The sequence below is a fragment of the Tursiops truncatus genome, chromosome 1 (genome assembly GCF_011762595.2).
Source record: "Tursiops truncatus isolate mTurTru1 chromosome 1, mTurTru1.mat.Y, whole genome shotgun sequence".
NCBI lineage: Eukaryota > Metazoa > Chordata > Mammalia > Artiodactyla > Delphinidae > Tursiops > Tursiops truncatus.
Genome location: NC_047034.1, coordinates 155,657,256 through 155,675,927, shown reverse-complemented (window position 1 = coordinate 155,675,927; position 18,672 = coordinate 155,657,256). Strand labels below are relative to the sequence as shown.

Here is an 18,672-nt window from a genome sequence, read left to right as displayed (position 1 = left end):
AAGTCTCCTCTCCACACATAGCACCTGTGGGCTTCAAGAAATGCGAGGATGCCCTCTACTGGCCTTCCCTCTGGCCATTCTAGAAAATGAAAGATGGAGGCCTTTGAGGGTGGAGGAGTGTTTAGCTAGGTTTGGTCAAGGCAGGGGCTCCCAGGCTCCTGAAATTCAGGATTATTTCAGAAGGGTTCCTTTGGGGTGACAGGGATATATGGAAGTAGCCTAGCTCTCCCTAAGCAAGCCCAAGGATTTCTGGCTCTTTCATGAGTCAGGCAAGAATAGGGACACGGCAGTCTTCTCGATGCAAGACCCCAAGCCAGGAAAGCAGCACTGGTTTCTGGGTTTTGTCCCTTTTTTGGTGGGAGGAGTAGGGGATGAAAAATTCTTTTATTCATCTGAGACTGAGATAAAAATATATCCTTCAATGAGCTGTGGCTGAGATAAGATATAGGAACGAGGCCCAAAGAACACAGAAGAAACCTACAAAGCCAGTAAGTTATCAAGTCCTGTAGCTCCTTCATAGATCCTTCAAAGTTCTTCCAATACACCAACCTCACTAAGTCCCGATCGCCTGCCCACCAGCTGCTCTGGGGCAGCCTGGCCTGCACACCCGAGAACACACGCGGCCCTGGCCCACAGCGCGCCCCGGGCAGATTCAAGCTCCCACTCCTCTGAGCTTCCTGCACCCTCGCTCGGGACGGGTCAGCTGCTGCCTCCTATTCATGACACACTGAATGTGCACTTCTAGACCAGCGGTTCTCAGAGTGTGGTCCCCAGACCAGCAGAAGAGCATCTCTGGGAACTTATCAGAAAGGCAAATTCTCGTGTTTCGTCACAGTCCTACTCAATCAGAAACACAGAGGTGGGGCCCAGCAACCCATTTTTAAAGGTGGTTTTGATCCAGACCACGCACAGGCTCTGCTGGGCCCGAGTTCTAATTCCGTCATTTACGGTGTGTGGACCGAGTTACTTCTCGTATGCCTCGTTTCTGTTCCTGTAAAAACAGAACCAATACCGCCCACCCTCAGCTGCTTTTTGTGCACAGGGCCTTGGGGAAAGAATGAGTTCCACAGTCCTTCTCTCCCCTCCCTTTCCTGGGAGTCCAAGACCGAACAGCAGCCCTCCTTGTATCCCACAAGCTCAGCAGGCTGTCCCTCCAACACTGCACAGTGTTCTGGGGGCCCGGGCCAAGCCCTACTGCTTTGGAGACCCCAAAGAGAAGGGCAGGGCCCATAAAGGCCAACCTGGGCACTGGGACACGCTGTATCCCCAGCTTGTCCACGGGGTAAGGGTAGGGGTGAGAGGGGGTGGTGGTGTTTGTGTGTGTATGCATCAATTTTGTGTTCACAGAAGGTCGAAGGAAGGACAGAAAACTCCCCTCCCTAAAAGCCACAAGGAGCAGCTGGCCAGCAGGGGCCAGGGCGGTGACTCCTCCATCAGCAGCCACTGAGGCAGGGTCCCAGCACCACATATGCTGATGCCAGGCCCATGACCTCCCTGCCGGAGGCCATCATGTCACAGGGACATACAGGTGCCTGGACCCGTGGTAGAGGCCAGCAATGGAGCACAAAGCGGCACACCCAGCAGGCACATGTACAATTAAATAGCATGTTTAATCATCTCACGACAGACTGTAGTGCAGTAGTATAAACTGTAAGTTTCTTTTTAAAAAGCCGCTCCCCCAAAGCTCCCATTCCTCAACACCCAGAAACCATGGCTGAGGAACCAGTGACAGGGCCGGAGGGATTCAGGAAGTCTCTGTTCCATGAAGCTGAAAGTCTTTCCAGGTCAAGGTTGCCTTATGAGTAGCCAAGAGCCCTAGGAGGAGCTGATGCACACACACTCACTCTAACACACACACACACACACACACACACACACACACACACGCAAGGGACACAGAGAGAAGACACTCGGACAGACGGACACAGAGGAGACCGCTGTGGGGCAGTCACACACGTGCACTCTCATGCCATAACATTCCAGTCTGTTTGTGGCTCTCTCCTCTGGGCACAGGGAGTGGTGGCCTGATCCCTGAAGCAGCCAGGGTGGTCAGGAGGAAGAGGGTGGCAGTCTGTTTCCGGCCTGGCTACTCTGACACAACAGTCCAGCAGCCAGAGGGGCCCCTCTGCGTTCCTGAAACAGCCAGCCCTCCCCTAGCCCAGCAGCAGCGGTGAGGAGGGGCACCACTTCCTCTGGGCCTAGCAAGAGGGCGCTCCGCCCCAAAGCCGAGAACAAAGAATGTGCCTGCAGGCAGGCTTTTGGAGCCAGGGGGCTGGCGGTGCTTGTTTCTGTACCCAGGGGTGGAGGACACAGCCAGGCCTCGCTGTGCAGATGCCCCGGAAGCAGCAACCCTGCCAGCAAAGAGCTGGAGAGGAGGCCAGGAGCTGCCAGTGTCCATCCTCGGAGCAGAGGAGGGGTTCCAGAAAAGGAGGCCCTGAGGTGAGGAGGACCTACCAGACAGGTTTAAAGAGGAAACCTCTTCATTCACAGCTTCATTCAGGGGTTCCCGGAGAAGGTCTCTGGATTCAAGTACCAGCAGCTCTAGTTGAGGGTATTAGGGTGGAGTGACCAGCAGACGCTGGGAGAACAGCTGCCCTCAGACATGGGAGGTATGAGAACCAGCCTGGCAATGCCCTGCACCCTAGCACTGCCAACCCCTAACCTGAGGAGACAGACCAGGCGGCTACAAGATCTCCTCCCGTGGGCTCCTGGCCTTAAGCGGGGTCTGCCCGTTGGGCACAGAGCCGTTCTGACCATGCAGGAGTTTGCCCTTCTCTCGGTCTGGCCATGTGAAGATGGCGTCGTCACTGTCCAGCTCCGACTCCGAGTGCATCAGGCTGCTGCTCAGCACCGGGCCTTTGTGTCTGACGCCTGCAAGGGAGTCAAGGGACCCAGCGTCAGAAGCACAAATCTTCTCTTCCTTGAGCCACACCCTGCACCCTCCTCCCAGCCTGAACAGAAGCAGAGGGACAGGGCCAGTCATGGTCCCTCTCCTGAAAAGGAGGCTTCCCAAGTCCTCCCAGCCCTGGCTAGACGGGACAGTCCATCAGGGAAGCCTCAGAGAGCGACCGATCAGGTTCCAATGCGGATTCTTTATTTTCACCAGTGCCACCCAACGACATTCTCTTTTCTCTCTCTCTTAAATGTAGAATGTTTTATCTCCCTTTATGCAGAGGGTGGAGTTCTGTGGGGGGCAGGAAATACAAGGAACAAGAACTTAGGCTCTAGAGAATGAGTTTTGTCACTGTACCCTGGCTCAGTATGGATGTAAAGTGCCTGCCAGAGGTGCTGACACTGAGTGAGGACACAATTTCATTCTACGCAGACGTTTACCCTGGCTTCGCTGAGAGGGTACAAGGGGTGGGAGAGCAGGCATGTGGCCTGGAGAGGCCTCTGCTGCAGAGCCTGACTGAAGCGGGGACTGTCCCAAGCCGTCAGCTGGTCAGAACACACAAACGAGGACCCATAAGAAGCACCTGAGGTCAGAAAAGATGCCTGAGATTTTTTTCTTTTTAATAAATTTATTTATTTTTTTATATTTATTTTTGGCTGTGCTGGGTCTTCGTTGCAGTGTACGGGCTTCCTCTAGTTGTGGTGAGAGGGGGCTACTCTTCGTTGCGGTGCGCGGGCCTCTTATTGCGGTGGCTTCTCTTGTTGTGGAGCACGGGCTCTAGGCGCGCAGGCTTCAGTAGCTGTGGCTCACAGGCTCAGTAGTTGTGGCACACTGGCTTAGTTGCTCCATGGAACTTGGATGTGGAATCTTCCCGGACCAGGGCTCGAACCCGTGTCCCCTGCATTGGCAGGCGGATTCTTACCCACTGTGCCACCAGGGAAGTCCCAAGATGCCTGAGATTCTATAAGTCACTGTAGTTTCCTTCACTATTCATCCTTATGGCTGCAGAGGCCAGACCATACCACGAGGTCTGGTAATAGTTTTAGGGCAGATCCCATCCAACAGCAAGATGGCTGCCCGCTGGCTGGTACAAATACTACTCCAGAGTAAGCAAAAGGTAGGCTGAGACAGCAGAACTAGAAGTGGGAATTGCCAACATCAAGAACCCAGCTTGGGGCTTCCCTCGTGGCGCAGTGGTTGGGAGTCCGCCTGCCGATGCAGGGGACAGGGGTTCGTGCCCCGGTCCGGGAAGATTCCACATGCCACGGAGCGGCTGGGCCCGTGAGCCATGGCCACTGAGCCTGCGCGTCCAGAGCCTGTGCTCCGCAACGAAGAGTAGCCCTCGCTCACTGCAACCAGAGAAAAGCCTGCATGCAGCAACGAAGACACAACACAGCCCGAAATAAATAAATAATAAATAAATTAGTTTAAAAAAAAAAAGGTGACCAGTCAGGTGAGCTGTGTTTGAACCCTCATCCTCCAACAATCACTCTCCCTCCCCCTGGTCCCATCCAGGTCCCCAATAAACACTGAAAGAAGGTCCTGGGATGACTCTCAGGCATTCTGCCCTTTCCTGGCCAGACATGACTTCAGGCTGTGAACGATGAGGGCATCTAGACTCTGACTGCACCTGTCACTCGGGAACCACAGCCCCACAGACCTTGCCCGTGTGCTGGTCATCTGCGCAGTGTGCTCTGGGGCCCAGCTTGTCCATCTCAGGGGCACGGTTCTGAGACATGACTGTGGACAGCCACAACTCCCACTGATTCTCAGGACTGCAGAGCAGCAGGGCCAGAGAAGAACACCAGCTTCCCAGGCTTTTCCAATGTGGTAGGGGACAGTGGCAACATAAGAAGCGTCAAGACCAGGGGAGCGTGAACGTTCTCAAAACCTCTGTTTTGCCCCTATAGATGAAATACCCTTTGAGGGCTTTCTCCTCCAGCATCCAAGCACTTGAAGTTTCCCTTGTTCCCTAAAGCCCTTCTGGGCCATAGGTGTGGAGGACAGGAGCTTAAGGGGGGACGTGTTGCTGGCTCCAAAGTACACAGCACTCACCCGGGCCCTCCTACCTCTAGCTCCCGCTCTGCTTGAAGAACTGAGTGGGATTCATCCACTAAGCAATACAAGCTAGGAAGCTGGTTATATCAGTGGGTGCTGAACACACACATCTCCTCTGACTCAGCAATCCCGTTCCTAGGTCTACACCTAACAGAGATCCATACACGTGTCCGCCAAAGGACATGGGCAAGAACGTTTACAGCAGCACTCCCCATCACAGCCCCAAACGGAAAGAGCTCAGCTGCCCATCCACAGGATACCTGGCAAACAAATATATTCCTACGAGGGAAATTACACGGCAATGGGAACGGACGAACGACTGCTCTACCTAACAACACGGATGGATGTCCTAAATGTAATGTTGAGGGACAGGCGCCAAGCCCAATGATTCCATTTATATAAACTACTCCAAGATATTAGAAGTAAATTGGGGGGAGGCAGGCAGTGACTGGGAAGAAGCACAAAGGGGGCGCTTCTGGGGGGGCCGATTACATGGGTACATTCACTTATGAAATGTGCTTATGATTTTCTGTACACATTAGACTGAATCACAGAAAACTGCTATTTTTATAGGTCAAAAGTCAATTATCAGTAATCTTATATGGTTCAATCTAATAGACTTCAATAGAAAGTCTTGAAAAAAAGTCAACAGAACAGCAAAACCAAACCAAAGCAAAACCCACAACTGCTGAATGTAAACCACATCTCCTGAGGGTGGGCACGTGTCCCACTCCGCCTGCTGGCCTTCGGTGCCAGCAGCTCCGAGCTTACTCGGGTGGGCGCACGCCACGTCCAGGTCCCCCTCCTCCCGGCGGCATCCACCTCGGCTCACTTCCGCACACGTCACGCTCCACTAAACTCACTCTTCTTCCGGCTGAACTTCAGTTCCACACCTTGTACAGTTTGGTCCTGAATCCCATTCTCCTCATCCTACTGGTGACTCCGCTCTGGGTTGCACCCACGAATCCACTGCAGAGCCCAGAACAAGAGCCGGGACTTCTGGCCTGGTCAGACCCACACCAGATGCAAGGCGACTCTCACCGCCTCCTCACGTGGACACTGTGCACAGAAGGGCCTGCCAACCCTCATCTAGTCTCATCTTGGTTACCTGGGAGCAGCTGGCCACCTGCAGCCCTCCCCGCTCCCTCCCTTTCCCCACAAGTCTGCCTTCCCATCCTGCCGTCACCCACCCGCCTGCCTCAGAAGAGGCATCTTAAGCCCTTTACCCACTCCTCCCTCCTCCCTGCCCAGGACCCTCCCCTCTGTCTTCTGCGTCTCTGCCTGCAAACGTGCTCCTGAACCCCGTCCACCCTGTCCTGAATCTCCACTTACTGTCGCTCAGCTTCTAAAAGGACTTTTAAGTATTTAGGGCCTCCATTTTCTCACCACCTACATACTTCCTAAATAAACTGCACTTTGACTTCTGCCATCTATCACTCACCATCTACTCCATTTTGTTAGGTGACCAGAAACTTCTCCAGTGTCGTGACTGCCGTCATCACCAATTCTTACCCTTTTCTTCCGCAGCAGCAAGCACGCTGACTGCTCCCTGGTGACACCCCTCCTCCCTCACCTCAGCTCCTTAGCCCTGGACTCTTCTTTTGTCCCTCGACACTCTCCCCAGAAGGGATGTGATCTACTTTTGCGGAGCCGACCGTCACCAGCATACAGAAGATTCCTATCCAGTCCTGTTCTGCTGAGTTCAATTTAATTCGTCTCCTCTTACCCGAACTGCACCGACTGTCCTAATTCTGTCGTCAGGGCTATCAGTCTCTTGTCTCTCATGTCAGAAGGCAGCCTGGACCTTTCCTGTCCCTCCATCCCACTGACACCAAGCTGTCTGAGCCATCATCATCCCTCCTCGGACCGTCACAGAATCTCCTTGCTGGCCTCCACCTGTAATCTCGTCAATGAATGAAATGTTGTCACTAGACTAATTTTACCATGCCAGCATTCTCAAGATGTCACTTCTCATCACCATCAGAACAAATGCTTAACTCCTTAGGCTGATGTTCAAAACTCCCCATAATTTCACCCTCCAGCCTCATTTCCTCAACCCCACTCATAACTGTTCTAAACCAAACGATCCTCTCCAGCGCTGCTCTGCAGTCGTTTGCATCTAGGGTAATAAAAGCACCCAATCCACAGACGCTCAGAGAAGATGCTCGGGCGCCACCCTTTACTTCTCCTTCTCTCTCACCCCCCTTGGAAAACGTAGCATGAACTCAGCAAGCCTTGCCCCCAGATGGATCTGGAACCCGTCTGCCTCTCTCCATCTCATCATCTCTCCACCATAAGGGCATTCTATCTAATCTCCTCTCACCCACTTTTGCCTCTCCAGTTCCTTCACATAGCAGCCACAGTTGTCTTTTTAAAATGTAAATCTAACTGCACCATGCACCTCCTGAAAAAACTACCCATGGCTCCCCATTGCTCTTAGAAGGAACCCACAGCAAGGTCCCTGCTCACCTGTCCAGCCTTGTGCCCCTCACCCAATGCTCACCATGTCTTCTTCAAATCCCCTCTGCTCATTCCAGCAGCTGGGCCGTCACCAGCTTTGCCTGCAGTCCTATTTCCCAGAGTCTTCACGTGCCTTACTCTCCTTCTCGTCATCCCTTGGGTCTCAGCTTAAGTGTTATTCTTTATAAAGACTTCCATTATCACATTTTGTATATTTGGGAACTTGTTTGTTTAATGTCGGCCCGACATAAACTACACGAGAGCAACGTCTTTCTGTTTAGTTCACTGTAATATAACCAGTATCTGGCACAGGGCCTGGTACACAGTGGTATTAATCCATATTTACAGATGAATAAGGTACAGTCCCTACCTAGTAAGCGGACAATCAATAACATAACGGATATAATACAGTGAGAGAAATGCCAAAACAGACATGTGGGAGAAAGATAAGCACGACTTTAATTGGCAGGTTAAGGGAAGGACGAGAAAGTGCTTTCTGGACAGAAATATGAACCAACAAAATTGGTTTAGAAAAGAGAGATACCAGCAAGGAGGAGGATCTCAGAAAAGCACAGTGACGTAAGCTCACCAGGGCCATGTCTACCAGACCAAAAGTAAGTCGCGAATGACTTCAAGGAGGGGAAAAGCCTTGCCAGAGCAACATAAACACAACCTTGGCTACCCTGTGGACGGTGCTGTACAACGTTCTCCCCTCGAGGCCTCATCCTCAGTATCCTGTGTGCGCTCTGGCTGCGCTTCTGTGGTTCGCTAGGCCCCAGCCTCCAGGCACTGCCCCACAGCGTTCCCTAACCAAGCTGCCTGGGTGCTGACAGAGCCCAGGCTGCCTATGAGCATTTATTCTCTTCTCATATGTCTTCTCCCTCACTACAGTGAAATTCTGACGGCAGAGCCTACGGTTTAGAACTCTCTATAGTCCCCTTACAGCCTCTCCTAATACGAAGCTTTAAGCATGAGAGATGTTTAATAAATACTTTGTATAAAAATAGTTCTACTAGCAGAGTGTTTAGGAATAGCTCTATATAGAGTCCAGCTCCCCTAAAGAGATGAGGCCTATCCTGTGGCGTCCATGATGAATGGGAACCTCACCAATGACCTAGTCCAGACAAGGACGGAGGGCCTGCTACCCACCCTGGCCCTCCGAGCCCCATCACTGAAAGCCGTCTTAATGCTTGTGCAGCTGGAAATTCTCTGACAGATGAGCGCAGTGCACCTGGAGCCAGCAGGGGAGCTGCCCTCCACCTGCTCTAAGACAATGAGGGAGCCTGTGGATCTACCTGACAAATACTGGAGAGAGGAAGATGGGAGAGGATGGCTGGCGGCAAGGAGGCCAGCTGGCAGACGCTGGCTTTGATCTCTTCGTGGCCTCACCTTGTCTGCCCAGAAAGGACAGACTGATGAGGAATAAGAGACCAAGGTCCCTGAGCCTGACTACAGGGACAGCTTGAAAAGCTGAACTCCAGGCAGGAACCCTGAGGGGAACGAGCAGGCAAAGGAAAGCAAGGGGCTGAGCCCCTCGGCACAGTCAAAGGACCACTAAGAAGTGAGCCCTGGGGTCCGAGCTTGTCCAGTAGGCAAAGCCGACCCTGAGCCCTCATCAGGGACGGGACAAGATGCTTTTCCAGCACAAAGAGCCGCCAACAAAAACACACTTAGGAGGGACTGTGATGGTGGTGGCTCTTCAGGGAGAGCGCACCAACCTAGACACCCCCGGTTCCCAGTTCCCGGGGCCACTACCTGCTCGGGACGTTGGCTTCAGTTCCAGGCTTTCCTGATCCGTGGCATCCAGGATCCTGTACTTGCTTTTCCTCTTAGGTTTTCCTTTTTGTCTGAAAAACACAATCCCCCGCTCAGGAAGAGGTTCTGTGTGAGGCACAGGTAGCCCACCACAGGGCGGCAGCCAGACTGCAGGCAGAGCCCTGCCTTGGGGGACGCTGCTTAAAGGAAGGGATGCTTTTCCTTCTTCCTCAGCTGGGAAAGGCAGCAACTGGGATTTGTTATTCAAATAGTCCTCACCGATTTGGGAAAAGGTAAAGGAAACATTATCATTTTAGCATGGACTCACCACTCCACAGTGGCAATGAAGGAAGGATAGATGGGTTAAAAATGTAAATAAAATGACGCTCCTATGCTGGAAGGGTATAGGGTGGAGGAAAGCATTAAACCAGCAAAACCTTGTTAATGGTGGTTGTCTTAGGCTGGTGGGAATTTTAAAAAATTCTTTTAATTTTCTAAGTTTTATTGTGAGATTATATTGCAGGTTGAATCTCAGTTCTGCCACTTATTAACTGTGTGTCCATGGAAAATGTCATTTTCCTGAGAAAAGGTTGTTATGCATATTAAAAAAGATATTACCTATAAAATGTATAAAATGTTATACACATTTTATACATTTTCGCTTGGTACACAGTAAACATAGAAATGATACTTATTATTAATAATTAAAAACACAATAAATGTTACCATTAAATATTATAAGACTAGATAGGAAGACTAAATGAAAAAACCTGAAAGACTTAATCATGACTAACCTAAGTCTACAATTACATAAAAACATATACACATGAGAATCCCAAACTGAAAGAAGGCAAACAAATTAAGAACCCATGTGCCACAGCTACATGTAAAAGAATGAAATCAGAACACTCCCTAACACCATACACAAAAATAAACTCAAAATGGATTAAACACCTAAATGTAAGACGAGACACTACAAAACTCTTAGAGAAAAACATAGGAAGAACACTCTTGGACATAAATCACAGCAAGATCTTTTTTGACCCACCTCCCAAAGTAATGAAAATGAAAACAAAAATAAACAGATGGGACCTAATGAAACTTAAAAGCTTTTGCACAGCAAAGGAAACCATAAACAAGACAAAAAGACAACCCTCAGAATGGGAGAAAATATTTGCAAATGGAGCAACGGACAAAGGATTAATCTCCAAAATACACAAACGGCTCATGCAGCTCAATATCAAAAAAAAAAAAAAAAAAAACCCAATCAAAAAAATGGGCAGAAGACCTAAATAGACATTTCTCCAAAGAAGACATACAGATGGCCAAGAAGCACATGAAAAGATGCTCAACATCACTAGTCATTAGAGAAATGCAAATCAAAACTACAATGAGGTATCACCTCACACCAGTCAGAATGGGCATCATCAGAAAATCTACAAACAACAAATTCTGGAGAGGGTGTGGAGAAAGGGATCCCTCTTGCACTGTTGGTGGGAATGTAAATTGATACAGCCACTATGGAAAACAGTATGGAGGTTCCTTAAAAAACTAAAAATAGAATTACCACACAACCCAGCAATCCCACTACTGGGCATATACCCTGAGAAAACCATAATTCAAAAAGACACAGGCATTCCAATGTTCATTGCAGCTCTATTTACAATAGCCAGGTCATGGAAGCAACCTAAATGTCCAACGACAGATGAATGGATAAAGAAGATGTGGTACATATATACAATGGAATATTACTCAGCCATAAAAAGGAACCAAACTGGGTCATTTGTAGAGATGTGGATGGACCTAGAGACTGTCATACAGAGTGAGGTAAGTCAGAAAGAGAAAAACAAATATCGTATATTAACGCACATATGTGGAATTTAGAAAAATGGTACAGATGAACCTGTTTGCAAGGCAGAAACAGAGACACAGACGTAGAGAACAAACATATGGACACCAAGGGGGGAAAGGAGTGGTGGGATGAATTGGGAGATTGGGATCGACATATATACACTAATATGTATAAAATAGATAACTAATGAGAACCTGCTGTACAGCACAGGGAACTTTACTTAATGCTCTGTGGTGACCTAAACAGGAAGGAAATCCAGAAAAGAGGGGGTATATGTATTCATAAAGTTGATTCACTTTGCTGTACAGCAGAAACTAACACAACAATGTAAAGCAACTATACCCCAATTTAAAAAAAAAAGAACCCATGTGCTAAGGTGGTGAGGCTGAGGTGTGGAGTATTAAAGGCCACACACCCTAGAGATAAGAGCCAGGTCCACACCCCAGGCCCTCCCACTCCCACTCCAGCCACAGCCACGTTTTCCAGGTGGCAAATCACTGCAGTGACAGCCACTCAGCCTACAGGAGTGTGCTTCTGCCCTCAGGAGTGTCAGAGGTAAGGAGAACTTTTCTGTGCATGCCGTGGGTGGGCCATGGCATGTAACAGCGACGGGAAGGGAAGAAACCCAGGACTCAGCGCCCTCAATACAGAAGGTGCCAGATACCTCTCTAATGAATAAATATGTAATTAGAAGCACGAACAAATTTCCAGGGAAAGTCCATCTTACCTCTTACAACAACAGATTACAGTCCAGGAGAGGATTCCCAAGGCAACAACAATGACAAAGGAAGCAATGATAACATATAACACGCTCCACTCTGCCAAGAGAAACAAAATATTAAGGGCAGTGAAAAAAGAGGCTAGAAGGGAGGTCTGGGCTGCCCACCTTGGGTAGGAGATGGCTTCGCTCTGTAAACAAGAAGGCCCCTCGGGCTGCCCAGGGAAGGTGAGACCTTGGAGTTAAAGGCAGCTGAAACTTTAAACCTTATGAATTGCCCCTGTTTTCTAGCTGGTGCTCTGAGATCCTGGGGAAGTGGGGCAGGCTGTAAGGAGCTTTAACAGAGGGAAAGGGGGGAATGGAAACCTACGGGCTTCCCTGGGGCCAGAGTACACAGGCACTCCAAAAAGACAGGAGGCCTTGCGGCTCGTCTGATTTAGGCTGCATTTTGTAGTTGGTCTGATTTAAGCTTGTTTCTTCTTAAACAACTGCTTCAGGGGAGTTCCCTGGCAGTCCAGTGGTTAGGACTCGGCGCTTTCACTGCCAGGGCCCAGGTTCAATCCATGGTCGGGGAACTAAGCGACTAAGATCCCGCAAGCTGTGCTGGGAGGCCAAACAAAAACAAAACCAAAAACAAAAAACTGCTTCAGAGCTTTCCTCTAACCTTGAGCAAGTGTGGAGGAAGGAAGTAAACGTCCTCTGCAAACAGAAAATACACAAAGTTCTTCTCCTCGTTGCTCATCTGCCTTGGAAACACCAACACCCACCCACTCAACTCAGAGCCACACTCAACGCCAAACCAGCTGGCACAGTTCCAAGCAGAAAACTCACCACAGTTGCTATCTCCATCCCTCAGCTGCACCTTGATGAAATTCTCCATCCAAAAAGGGTCACAGATACAGCGTTTGGTGAATGAATCACAGTGGCCATGGTCAGAACAGTTCAACTGGCATGCTGAAAGTAGCAGGAAAGGGAAAAAAGTCAAGGGGCGTCAGAGCCGGGGGTTGACCAAATTCCAGTGCCCATGAAGATACGAAGGGATCCCCTGCTCAATGGCCTGTGACGACATTTCCTGGAGACCTGCCCCAAGAACCTTTATAGCTGGACACAGTGCCCATTATTATCATCATGGATAAAACTGGAGCAGTTAGAAAGGCTCCAGACTGTTTTTACTTGCTGTTTCTCCATATCAGCAGTTCTTAATCTTTCATGTCCCACAGACCCCCTTCTCTGAATAACTGCCGAAATAAAACATAGTATGACAAAGGAAGGCAATTATACTATACATGTTTTTGAAGTATTTAAGAATACAGAACTTTAATATGTGCGTCTTTATTAAATTATTAAGTAACAAGATCTAGAAGTGTGTCTAACAACTGTCATAATTTTGAAGTGGTGATGAGTAAAAATGCTATTTCATTATGTAGTATGATACAAAATTATCTGAGATTTCTATTGCCTTAAAGTCACATGTTCTGTTAATACTAACTGTAGTTTCTTGCCTACCTTCATGATTGAGGAAAACAATAAATTTCAGTTAGAGGTTTGTGAAAATAAAGATGTAATTTTTTTCCCATTCAAACTCACAGCCCCTCTGAATGCTATCTCAGGGGCCCATGGAAGGTTAAGAAGCTCTGCAATGAGTGGAGACTCTTTCAAGAAAAAATGGTAGTTGAGGAAAGTGATTATCTCCTTGTTCCCAGAGAAGAGGAAATGAAGCCCAAGGACAGCAGGGACTGACAGGTGAGCTGTGGACACTGGGTGGACTCTCATTCCCAACTTCCCAGAATTACTCACTGACAGTATTGATTTCCAGGGCTCTGAATATCAGAAAGTCTGCCTTTTGCTTCCGCAGCTCACTCTTGAGCATCACTGCCACCTCATGGCCTTTGAAGATCTGGTGAGGAGGCTCATTTTGAACAAAAAATACCATCTTGGTGCTGCAGAGACATGGAACAGTATGAACGAGCTGAAGCTGTCAACACGATAGCAGCAGCTATCATTTGCTAAGTACCTTCTGTTTGTGCCAGACCCTGTGCTAAGTGTTATACACATTCACTCACAGGAAGCCCGTGAGAAAGGGGTTATCAGCATCATCTCCATTCTACAGAGGACAACACTGGGGCTCAGAGGGGTTAAGTAACTTGCCCAAGGTCACACAGTTAATTATGGCAGAGCCAGATCCCAACTGATATGTCTGACTCTAAAGCCTATGCTTTTAGAAAAGGCCTAAGCTGCCCCAACTAACAAGAAGACCTATTCCAAAAGCTAACTGGAGGCCAGAAAAATGGGGATTTGGTTATGGGTACATCCCTGCTGTCAGCCCCTCCCGCCGCGGAGCAACCGGCTCCGGACGCGCAGGCTCAGCAGCCATGGCTCACGGGCGCAGCCATTCCACGGCACGGGGGATCCTCCCGGACCGGGACACAAACCCGCGTCCCCCGCATCGGCAGGCGGACCCTCAACCACTGTGCCACCAGGGAAGCCCTGTCAGCCTTTTAACAGCTAAGAGTGTGGTGCTGTTGGGTTTGTGCCTGGGTTATCTATGAGACAAACCACAGTGCTTTGTAAAATATAAATTGTTGGACAGCATCAAAGCATTATCCGTAGGTCAAAACATAGCCAAAACGATCATTACTATGACAGCAACAATAAAGACCCCACACAATGGTGTGGCCAGTGCAAGATTACGTTATTCTAGGCCCAGAATCTGTTTGTTTTCTGACCGTCAACTCTGGCCAAGGTAGACCATGTCTGAACTCACTTCTGGGTGGCACAAAATCTGTTCTCTCTGCCTTGGCCTCCATTTTTGGCAGCCTGCTTCGTGACTCCGTGTTAGTCTCACAAACTGAACTTTCCCAATCAGTGGGTCACATTGGGTTTATAGGTGAGCCCCAGGTATTGATCCCCACAGCACACAGGGTGGCTGGGTGGGACCTGGGTATCCCAGAGGCCCTGGACCAGCTGCTTCCAGTATAACTGTCTATTTATCCCCAAGTGCCATATAAACAGCATCATTTTCTCTGGGTGACCTGACATGAAAGTTTGGGAAGCCCTGTCCTAAAAGCCTTTTCAACGCTTGCTGCATAGTGAGGCTAACGATGGGGTATTATAAACTCCAGAATCAAGAAACAAACCTCTTCCATAAAAGATTTGTGGTCATTTCTCATACATATACTACTATACATAAAATAGATAACTAATGAGAACCTACTATATAGCACAGGGAACTCTACTGTTCTGTGGTGACCTAAATGGGAAGGAAATCCAAAAAAGAGTGGATATATGTATTTGTATAACTGCTTCACTTTGCTGTACAGCAGAAACTAACACAACATTGTAAAGCAACTATACTTCAATAAAAATTAATTTAAAGAAATCTGTGGTCATTTCTCATATTTTCTCCTAGTTACCTAATTCATGCTTACAGTTTCAATTTCTGTCTATATACAAATAACCGTCAAATCTTTGTCTCCTCTCCCTATGTCCCTCCTGAGTGACCAAATCTGTATCTGCAAATGCTTGCTAGAGTATCTATACCAGATCATCCACAGGCATCTCAAATCCAACATGTTCCAAAATAAACCTATAATAATCACTAACTCATTACGTGTTAGAGACTACACAAACATTATCTTATGTAACCTTCAACACCCCTATAACATGGGTGCTAGCGTTTTTATAAGTGAAGAACGGGTTCGGAGAGGTGCAATAATCTGCCCACTGTCGCAAAGCTGCCACTAACAGAGCAGGGCTCAGAAGCCAGGACTGCCTGGTGTGAGGCCCATGCTCCTTCCCATTGTAATACACTATCTCCCTGCAATCATATCCTCCTCCTGAATTCCTCAGCTAAGCCAATCTAGGCCAAGCCAGAAACCCAGAGTCACTGTGATGCGTCTCTCTTCCTCGTGTCCCAGAGGCAGTGACGGCAAGTACGCAAGCAAACCCTTCCGCAATGCTCTTACCCGCACTCTCGCTAGTGTCTTCCAGGGCTTTGTCCCAGACAATTCCCACCAGCTTGATGGATCCCAGCAGCCACCTTCCCTTTTCCTATTCCCAGGCTGCTGAGCAGAGGTTAAAAAGAAAGTCCTAATCATCATGCTGTCTCTGACCCACTGAACCCTGACTGCATATTAGATTCACCTGGGGAGTTTTAAAATTTTAGGTGCCCAGACCTCACTCCAGACCAAATGAATCATAATCATAATCATAATCATGTGGGGGTGAGGCTTGGGTAATGATATGTTCATAAAAGCTCCAGGTGATACTATTATGCAGCTGGAGTTGGGAATCGCTACTCTCACCTCATGTCTCTAACCTTGGTTGAGACTCCAATATTGCTCAAAGCCAGCATCCTTTCCTGGAGCTGCTGTTCTCAACCTTTACCACTTTCCTCAGACTGCCCACCTCATTCTCACCTTCTCAAAGCAGATGGCCTTGCCTCCAGTTTCAGAGAAAAAACAGGACGTTGGTACCAATACTCTCAAATTTCATCCTTCTCTACTTCTAAATTCACCCATAATAGCACATCTTCCCTCCTTTCCTCCTGCCTCCAGGGAAAGTGGTCTCCTGCTCTGCCCACAGCCAGCGCCCCAGACCTACCTCCATTTATAACCCGCCTCCCCAATCTCCACCATCTACCTTTCCTCTGCACCTTCCCCTCAGTCTATAAAAATGTTCAAGTATTTCCTATCTTTAAAAGGTGTTCTTCTGAGCTTGTCTCCCATACTGTTTTCAACACCAGCCTCTTCAAAGAGGCATTATACTTACCACCTCTGCATCCTCAAACTATGAAAAAAATTTTCTCCCAGCATCTAAGTAAAATGATCTCACTATAGTTCTGATGATCTTACTAATTAGAAACCCAAAAGCCTGTTTTGCGTGCTCACCACACCTGTCTCTATAGCACCTGAATCCTTTGGCAGCGCCCCTTACTGCCAGCTTGTCCCTTAACTTCCAGCAGACAGCTCCCACCTGGTTTTCCTCGCATCTCTCTGACGGCTGTTTCTTAGTTTCCTTTGCTGGCCCTTCTTTCCTTGCCTCCCCCTTAAATATTGACGTTCTCCAGAGCTCTCTCCTCAACCCTCTTGACACTCTCCCAGTGCGACTCATCCATCCTCATGGCCTTAAAGCCTGCCTGTATGTAGTGACTCCCTATCTCAGGCCTTCCCTTCCACCTCAAGTTCCAGCCTATATGTGCTACTACCTGTCCCTATGTAACCCATAAGATACGCCAAATTCAACAGTCAGAACTGAACTCATTATCTTTTCTTTGAAACTGGATCCCTAATCTCAGTTAATGGCATTCACCATCTATCTAGGCATCCAAGCAAAAATCCTCATACTTGATGGCTCACTCACCTTCATTCCCCAAAGGTCACCGAGTCCTACTGATTTACCTCTGAATTTCTTTTAATTTCCTCTTCTCTTCTGCCATTTCCACCACCACTACCTCAATTCAGGTGTTATCACCTTTTTTACTAGACTAGTCCAAAAGCGTCCTGATTGGTCTCCCAGCCTTTGGTCTCTCCCTACTGTTTTTTTTTTGGCCGAGCCGTGCAGCCTGTGGGATCTTAGTTCCCCTCTGTGTGCCATGCGGGATCTTAGTTCCCAAGACCAGGGATTGAACCTGCACTCCCTGCAGTGGAAGCGCGGTGTCTTAACAAATGGACTGCAAGGGATGTCCTGATCTCTCCCTATTTTAGTCTAGCCTCCACACTACCTATCTCCCTAAGGAAAAAAAAAATCTAATATCCTTGCTTCAAAAACAAAACAAAACAAAAAATTCACACATATAAAACCAACTAACTTGAGTCCTCCTATCCGAAGTATTAACACTAAACTGCTTGGCTTGCTTATGACTGTTCTCAGTCTACAGAGCCAGCCTTATTGTCCCCCATATCCTAGGGCCCGGTAAATGCTCTGAACCCAAGGACTTCTTCCAGAGGAAACTCCATACTTTCATACCACAGGACCATTGCTCATGCTGTTCCCCTATTCTGAATTTCCTCCTAGTCCTTCTATGCTTCATCAGGGCAAGTTTTACTTCTGGAAAATCTTTGGACTACCTCAACCCTCCTGGAAGAATTAATCGCCCTTGCCTGTGTCTCCATGATTGTGTTACCTGAAAACTGGGTTCTCTACGTGGTGTTGAGCCAAAAGACACAGCCAAGTCAAGAACGAGGAGAAGGAAGACTTTTATCACTTGTGGCAAGTAAGGAGAACACTGGGATCTTTCTCAAAGCAGTGTCTCCGCGAGCAGCAAAACTGCGGAAGCTTTAAGCTCAGGGTACGTGCATATTCGTGAAGGGGCTTGAGCAGAGGAGAATTCAGCACAGAATTGGGACAAAAGTCAACAGAGTCCAAGCTTTAGCTGAGGGTCATGAGGGTCAGAAAAGGTCGATATCATCATTCCTTAGGTTCCAGTTGATCTGGTTGTCAAGTACTTCAGGCTACCTTTACCACTGAAACAGAACTGGGAGTCTTTACAACTGATTTACTATTTTTGCTATTGTTACTTCTCTTGCCTGAAAAGAGTCATTTGTTCCTGCATTCCTTTTTGTTTTGTTTTGGCCACACCATGCGGCTCGTGGGACCTCAGTTCCCCGACCAGGGATTGAACCCAGGCCAAGGCAGTGAAAGCCTGGAATCCTAACCACTAAGCCACCAGGGAACTCCCTGTTCCTGACTTCTTTTTTTCCCCTTAAGATCATTCATTACTGAGACCTGTTCAAGGGCAAGTACTGTGGCCAGGCTTAGATCACAAAATGGCTTAGGCCAAAAATGGCTTTGCTTAGGTCAAGAAAGCCATGCCTGGTTCTCTTTCTCTGAGGACCCCCTACACTATCTGCTCACAATAGCACTTATTCTGTCAAATCCACCCTGTACTGATGCTATATGTTAACTTGATTACCTCCCCTACTAGACTATGGTCTT

General features: G+C 48.4%; 1 protein-coding gene across 10 annotated transcripts in view; it reads right to left on the bottom strand.

Moving 5' to 3' along the window:
• The window catches only part of KIAA0319L (KIAA0319 like), a 122,045-nt gene that overhangs the window by 10,808 nt on the left and 92,565 nt on the right, over positions 1 to 18,672 (bottom strand). For 6 of the 10 annotated variants that reach the window (XM_033838113.2, XM_073792133.1, XM_073792131.1 and 3 more), the window contains 4 exons: positions 13,534 to 13,676; positions 12,568 to 12,690; positions 11,746 to 11,836; positions 9,167 to 9,258 (listed from right to left, as the gene is read on the bottom strand). In XM_033838113.2, coding sequence (XP_033694004.1) covers positions 9,167 to 9,258; positions 11,746 to 11,836; positions 12,568 to 12,690; positions 13,534 to 13,676 — 449 coding nt within the window. Of the gene's footprint in view, positions 1 to 2,141; positions 2,872 to 9,166; positions 9,259 to 11,745; positions 11,837 to 12,400; positions 12,483 to 12,567; positions 12,691 to 13,533; positions 13,677 to 18,672 lie in introns of those variants that run through there. The other 4 variants (XM_033838121.2, XM_033838132.2, XR_004521715.2 and 1 more) reach the window with 4 other exon arrangements.